A 7,335-nucleotide genomic window follows, 5' to 3' on the forward strand; every position below is an offset into this window, starting at 1 on the left:
CATTTCCCTGATCGCTAAGGAGGTTGAGCATGACCTTAAGTGTCTTTTGGCCATTTGAACTTCCTCTGCTGGGAATTCTCTGTTCATTTCAGTGCCCCATTTTTTAATTTTTTATTCTCTACTGTCTCCTTAAGTTTCCAAAAGTTGAATAATGACTAACATTCCTTAAAAATTATAAGATTCTCCTAGAGGACATAAAAGCTTCAGACACGTGAGACATTAAACTAAAGTTTACCTGGAATTGCAGTCTCTCTACAGCATGCATTAGTGGCAGACACAAGTAACTATTGTTTCCTTTATTTACAGATCGTTCTTCCAAGAAGACTGGGAGCATCCAACTGTATTCTGTTAAGTACATCTAAATATCAAATCTATTGGAAGTTAAGAATCCTATAGATCTAAGGACACTTAGCCAATCCAAACTCCATCATGGGGGCCATGACCTGGCTATTGCCAGGCATCTTTCTAGCTTCGCTTGCCCTCACTTCTGAAGGTGGGGTCCTCAAGAAAGTCATCCGGCACAAGCGACAGAGTGGAGTGAACATGACCCTGCCAGAGGAGAACCAGCCAGTGGTGTTCAACCACGTCTACAACATCAAGTTGCCCGTGGGCTCTCAGTGTTCAGTGGATCTGGAGTCACCGAATGGGGAGAAAGACCTGACCCCCACGCCAGAGTCCAGTGGAAGCTTCCAGGAACACACAGTGGATGGAGAAAATCAGATTGTGTTCACACACCGCATCAACATCCCCCGCCGGGCCTGTGGCTGTGCCGCAGCTCCTGATGTGAAGGAACTCCTGAGCAGGCTGGAGGAGCTAGAGATGCTGGTATCGTCTCTAAGGGAGCAGTGCACCATGGGTACTGGCTGTTGTCTCCAACCTGCAGAAGGTAAAAGCCGGGGTTGATTGCCCCGTTTCTGTGCGAATGGGGGGGGGGTGGGAGATGAGCATAAAAGGATCTGAGTGGTTTCTAACGCTGGTCTCCTGAGAAACTAGACAGTCAAGGTGTTCATTAAAAACAAAGAGGTCACGTCAATGTGGAGAGTGCAGCCATCCCTCTTCTGCTCTTCAAAGGGTCATGGTAATAATAGTTCTGCATCAGTTTTCCAGTCTTTGAAAAAATCTGCTTCTTAAAACCCTATTTCACTTTAATTGTATCTTTTAGGTTTAATGGTCTGGAGAGTTGGCTCAGCAGTTAGGAGTATTTTTTCTCTGAAGGAACTAGGTTCTATTTCTATCACCTACACGGACACTCACAATATCTGTAACTCTATTCCCGGGGCATCACCATCTTTATCCAACCTCAGCATACACCAGGCACTCACGTTGTACATGTGCATGCATGCGGAAAAAGCTCTCTCTACATACAAAACGATAAAATAAATAAATCTAGATGTTCAAATATTTATTTTACTATGTTGTGTGTATGTCTCCAGGTGAGTGTGAGCACATATGTATGCACTCTCATGTGTGTGTGTTAAGGCCAGAAGAGGGCACGGGAAACCCTTTTTTATCACTCCCTGACTATTCCTTTGAGTCAGCATCTTTCCTTGAACCTTGGGCTCTCATTTTCTCAGCCAAGCTACAAACCAGCAAGCCCAAGCGCTCCCCCGTCTCTACGGAGAGATGAGATTATAGGCATATATAAGACACACAGCTCTTAGGCACTGGCATCTGAACACTGCTCCTTGTGATTACACGGTAAGCACTCTTAAATGTTGGGCCATTTTCTCTTCAGTGCCCACTTTAATTACATCTCAGTCAAACATGTTTGACCCTGAAATCTAATTCTTAGTTACCCTAAAATGTCTGAGAAAACACAACGTTCCTTCTCCCAAGGGCACTCTCTCCAGGAGACTGCAGTAGCCTGTCAATTCATCCTAGCCAAGCAAAGGATACCAAGGGGGTGAGGTTCTCAGGGTCCCTCTGAGTTAGGTCTTAAAGAATCTTCCACCACCCTGTGTTCTTACAAATGCACGTTTCTACCTGGGTGGGGCTGAGTCTGCACTCATCAGAAGACAGTGTTGGAAGGTGATAGGAAACAATCTGACGAGGTGAGGGTGGTCTGGTCAAGGCTCATTTATGCAGCCACCTCTAGCACTAAACACGGAGAGTATCTTGTATCATCTTCCAAACAACCCTTCAAGATAAGAGTTAGCATCCCTCTGTAAATAAAAGAACTGAAACTTTAAAAGTTAACCAGCTCTCACAGGATAACTCGATGACAAAGAAGGACAGAGACTTTGGATGTTCCTGGTTACCTTCACTTCCCTTGAGGGATATCCTGGGCCATTGTGCATCCATTCCAGGCATTCTGCTGCTCTGAAGTTATGTTATCTCCATTCCGCAAGGTCCTTAGAACTACAGAAGCTTTAACTTCAAATCAGATATGAGCATCTGTTTCTACCACTTAGAAATATTATCAGAAAGGACCTTGATAATGATTTGAAGAAGACCTGACCACCACAGGCAAGGAGTGTTATGGGATTCTAGGCTTCTAAGGCAATTCCTAAAGATTTATCTTTAATAATAAACCAATTAATTTTCCAGCCATCAACTCCCTTGGGGGGAAATATGAGCAAGAAGATACAGTAGGTTTAATGAGAGTGTGGTCAAATGTGAATTCCATATTTTTCTCTCCATGCCAGTTGATGCCTAAGGATGCAGTGAATTTGGGTCAGGGTTTTCCATGTGAGTACAAGAAACTGCTCTGATGATACTCAGCTCAATACCTGTTATCTTCACTGCAGGCCGTCTGGACACCAGGCCCTTTTGCAGTGGCCGAGGCAACTTCAGTGCTGAAGGATGTGGCTGTGTTTGTGAACCAGGCTGGAAAGGCCCCAACTGCTCTGAGCCCGAATGTCCTGGAAACTGTAACCTCCGAGGCCAGTGCCTCGATGGACAGTGTGTCTGTGACGAGGGCTTCACTGGTGAAGACTGCAGCCAGCTGGCCTGCCCCAATGACTGCAATGACCAGGGCAGGTGTGTGAATGGAGTCTGTGTGTGCTTTGAAGGCTATGCCGGGGTGGCCTGTGGCCTGGAAGTCTGCCCAGTGCCCTGCAGTGAGGAGCACGGGATGTGTGTGGATGGTAGGTGTGTGTGCAAAGATGGCTTTGCTGGTGACGACTGCAACGAGCCCCTGTGCCTCAACACCTGCTACAACCGTGGGCAGTGCGTGGAGAACGAGTGCGTGTGTGACGAGGGCTTCACGGGAGAAGACTGCAGTGAGCTCATCTGCCCCAATGACTGCTTCGACCGCGGCCGCTGCGTCAATGGCACCTGCTACTGCGAGGAAGGCTTCACGGGCGAAGACTGTGGTGAGCTCACCTGCCCCAACAACTGCCAGGGCCGTGGCCAGTGCGAGGACGGACAGTGTGTTTGCGACGAGGGCTTTGCTGGTGCGGACTGCAGTGAGAAGCGGTGTCCCGCCGATTGTCACCACCGTGGCCGCTGCTTCAATGGGCGGTGCGAGTGTGATGATGGGTTCACGGGGGCTGACTGCGGGGATCTGCAGTGTCCCAATGGCTGCAGTGGGCATGGCCGCTGTGTCAATGGGCAGTGTGTGTGTGACGAGGGATACACTGGCGAAGACTGCAGCCAGCAGCGGTGCCCCAATGACTGCCACAACCGGGGACGCTGTGTACAGGGCAAGTGCATCTGTGAACAAGGCTTCAAGGGTTTTGACTGTAGCGAGATGAGCTGCCCCAATGACTGCCATGGCCATGGCCGCTGTGTGAATGGCATGTGCGTCTGTGACAATGACTACACTGGGGAAGACTGCAGCCAGCGGGGCCGCTGTGTGGATGGACAATGCATATGTGAGGATGGCTTCACTGGCCCTGACTGTGCTGAGCTCTCCTGCCCCAACCACTGCCATGGCCATGGCCGCTGCGTGAATGGCCAGTGCATCTGCCATGAGGGCTTCACTGGCAAAGACTGCAAAGAGCAGAGGTGCCCCAGCGACTGCCACGGCCAAGGCCGCTGTCAGGACGGCCAGTGCATCTGCCATGAAGGCTTCACAGGACTGGACTGTGGGCAGCGCTCCTGCCCAGGTGACTGTACCAACCAGGGACAATGTGTTTCAGGCCGCTGTATCTGCAATGAAGGGTACACAGGGGAAGACTGCTCTGAAGGTGAGTATCAGTGCGCTGGCATCAAGTGGTCCTGATGCTGTTTATACACCTGATGCCGGTCAGACAATATTTGGATTTATCAGCACACCAATTCTTTTTATGCATCCCATTAGTGTATTTCTGATAAACACATACTCTTTCTCTGACTCTTTAAGGAGGGTCCAACTCTTAGCACAGGGAAATCTGGGCTCAAAGGCTCAGAGAAGTGGTATTGTTCTCCAAAGGACGCTGAGCTGGTACTTAAACTTGTCTACCTCATCTGTATTGATTCTCCCATCCAATGCCCATTGCTAAGTGTTGGCTTCCTTTCCTTCTAGAACTGCCTTGAGGGGAAGTGATAATCAGCTGGACGTTAAATAAGGGGAACCTGTTAATGCAGTCGCTAAAGAATAGTTACTGGTTACCTGGGAACTAGATCTGTCCCTTAAGTTTTCTTGTGTTACTAGCTTTATCCAATGTCTGTGAGCATCTCCCAAAAGAAGATTGTTTCTAGAAATTAGCACAAGCAGAGAGCTAACATGTAGAGTGTGTGTTGATGAAACATGAGGTAAATGAAACCCCAGCAAAGAACAAAAACACTCATGGTCCATGACAATCTCTGTATTTCTCTCATCCTCATATCATGACAGAGAACATCTGCCAAATGTAGATAGGAATGAATAAATAGTTCCAGCGTCTAGTATGGCTGAACTGTGCAAACTTAGCAAAGAGATGTGAGCTCCAAATCTGACGTAGGCAACTGCAGGAAAACCTTTGGGCCTCACTGCTGACATCTAAGGAACGAAAGAGTCTGGTTAGACAAGCCCTCAAGACTACTCACAGGAGGCAGGCTGAGATGCTGTCCTGTACCCATGGTCTAAGTCTGAGCGTGGCCTCAGAAAGTGGAGAAGTGGGGGAAACGACACTACATGCTGTGCTAAAAGCAACACTCTTGGTCGGCATGAAGACAGTGGACCAATGGGTTACAAAGCTACTTCTGATGGCAAAGCCACCAGATCTGCAAGCCCAGCCACTACAGAGGCTGAGACAAAAAGATCTCAAGTTCAAGAAAGAGAGGAGGGGAATTTGCTTATAAAGAAAACAACAGAGCTCTTTTAAATATTATTGTAAATTTATTTATTTTATTTTAGGTGTTTATCTTACATTTATGCATATGTACCACATGTGAGCCTGATCTTGCAGATGTTAAAATAGGACATCTGATCTCCTGGAGCTGGAGGTTAGGGGCTGTTGTGAGTCACCGTTGGGTGATCCTCTGCAAGAGCAGAACCCTAAAGTCTCTATCCCATTGGTTGATAGAACTCTCACCCTAGAATACACAGGACTCTAGGTTTGAACACCACTAAAAAGAAAGATGAACCCAAAGGAGAATTCTGGCTGATTCTAGAAGGTCTGGAGAACATGTTCCAGGAAGAGAAAACTTCATGTCTGTATCTCAAATAGTGAAAGAGACGTGTTGAGGTAATTAAACCCATAGGACTCTATAGGTGTACACTTGACTCCCAATGTCCTTTCTTATCCCTTCCAGTATCCCCTCCCAAAGACCTCATTGTGACAGAAGTAACAGAAGAGACTGTAAACCTGGCATGGGACAATGAGATGCGGGTCACAGAGTACCTGATTATGTATACACCCACCCATGCTGATGGTCTGGAGATGCAATTCCGTGTGCCTGGGGACCAGACTTCCACCACCATCCGGGAGCTTGAGCCAGGAGTGGAATACTTCATCCGTGTGTTCGCCATCTTGGAGAACAAGAGGAGCATCCCTGTCAGTGCCAGGGTTGCCACCTGTGAGTAGGCAAAGGACTCTATACCTGGCCTTGGCCTAGCTGTGAAGCACTTTGCACGCTGTTTTTAGTGCTCAGTATATGCTAACAAATCTCACCCAATGAGACAGAAGCATTCGCCTGAGGAATGCTGAGGAAACTGAGGCTATGTAATTTATCATCTCGTCTCAGGCCTACAGCTGACGAAGATGGAGCTGAGCTTGGACCTGGGCAGTCTTGGAAAAGAGTAAATCTTAGTCATCTCACCACTGTTGTATGGAGTTCTGTTCTATCAAATTCACTGTCTGTTTCCTGCTGCTCCCGTAAGAGTCTAGCATCAGTGTAATGACTTTCATGCCTGAATAGCAGTCTATGGCTAAAAACCAGCCCTTACTTGCTTAGTAATGACAACACTGGCCTCTCCTTCTGACTATACACTGCATGCCGGGAGTCAGGCCAGCAGACTTCACGGAACGCATCACTCAGTACTTGGTGCATTCTCCAGGGCACACACAGTTCGTTACCACTTTCTCTCAGGAATAGAAATTATCTCAGTGCTCTGCGTAAACCCTGTCCTAGGCCACGATGTTATCAGTTGTCAAGTTAGATGCTGGTCTGTGTCTGTCTGATTCCAAACAACATTGCAAATAGACAGTCACAATATTAATATAATAGGGACTTTCACATTTTCTTACAGTATATAGTATGCCAGAAGAGCCTTTAAGTAGACCACAGATCTGGTTATCAACCTCAAAGTAACAGCTGTTCATCACAGGTTTAATGGATCCCTAACTGCATGGCCTTTACCAAGCACGTTGTCCTTTTTTAAGTCCTATTTGTGCTCTTCCTTTCAGACTTGCCTGCACCCGAAGGACTAAGATTCAAGTCTATCAAGGAGACATCTGTGGAAGTGGAGTGGGATCCTCTAGACATTGCTTTTGAAACATGGGAGATCATCTTCCGGAATATGGTGAGGAGCTCCATGGTGGAGGAGCATCTGACATTCATGTCACGCAGCATCCTCAGCTGCATATGGGAGGCTGGGCACTATCATTTTGTGTGTTCACATACATATCTTAAAGGGATTCCAATGTTGTTAATAAATAAAAAAAACCACTTAGGGATGAGAATCCAAGCGATTATAAATGAAGTCATCTATAGGTGCCGTCTTACAAATCTCTGGAAGCCACAGAACCAGAGACAGTCTGTCCCATACAGTATCTCCTGGCATTTTGCAAATTTGAGAAAAATCTCCCCAAACCCCAAAGAACAGTTAAAGCAAGTTGCTGGTCATAACTTGGGCCCTGTTCACAATTATCTGTGAGAACATGGACAATCTACTAACTTCTCTGACGATGACATGTCAAGAGAAGGGTGAGTGGTGACTCCCACTCCATGCCATTAGACAGGGTGAGCCCAGGTGTGTGCAGGAGGAAG

General features: G+C 47.2%; 1 protein-coding gene across 1 annotated transcript in view; it reads left to right on the forward strand.

The window, feature by feature from the left end:
• Tnc (tenascin C) overlaps nt 1–7,335 on the forward strand; it is an 85,813-nt gene that overhangs the window by 25,078 nt on the left and 53,400 nt on the right. The window contains exons 2-5 of the mRNA XM_026781773.1: nt 307–886; nt 2,748–4,130; nt 5,659–5,922; nt 6,753–6,868. Of these exons, the coding sequence (XP_026637574.1) occupies nt 430–886; nt 2,748–4,130; nt 5,659–5,922; nt 6,753–6,868 (2,220 nt within the window). The 5' untranslated portion in view covers nt 307–429. The remainder of the gene's footprint in view (nt 1–306; nt 887–2,747; nt 4,131–5,658; nt 5,923–6,752; nt 6,869–7,335) is intronic.

The sequence above is a fragment of the Microtus ochrogaster genome, chromosome 10 (genome assembly GCF_000317375.1).
Source record: "Microtus ochrogaster isolate Prairie Vole_2 chromosome 10, MicOch1.0, whole genome shotgun sequence".
NCBI classification, from domain to species: Eukaryota; Metazoa; Chordata; class Mammalia; order Rodentia; family Cricetidae; genus Microtus; species Microtus ochrogaster.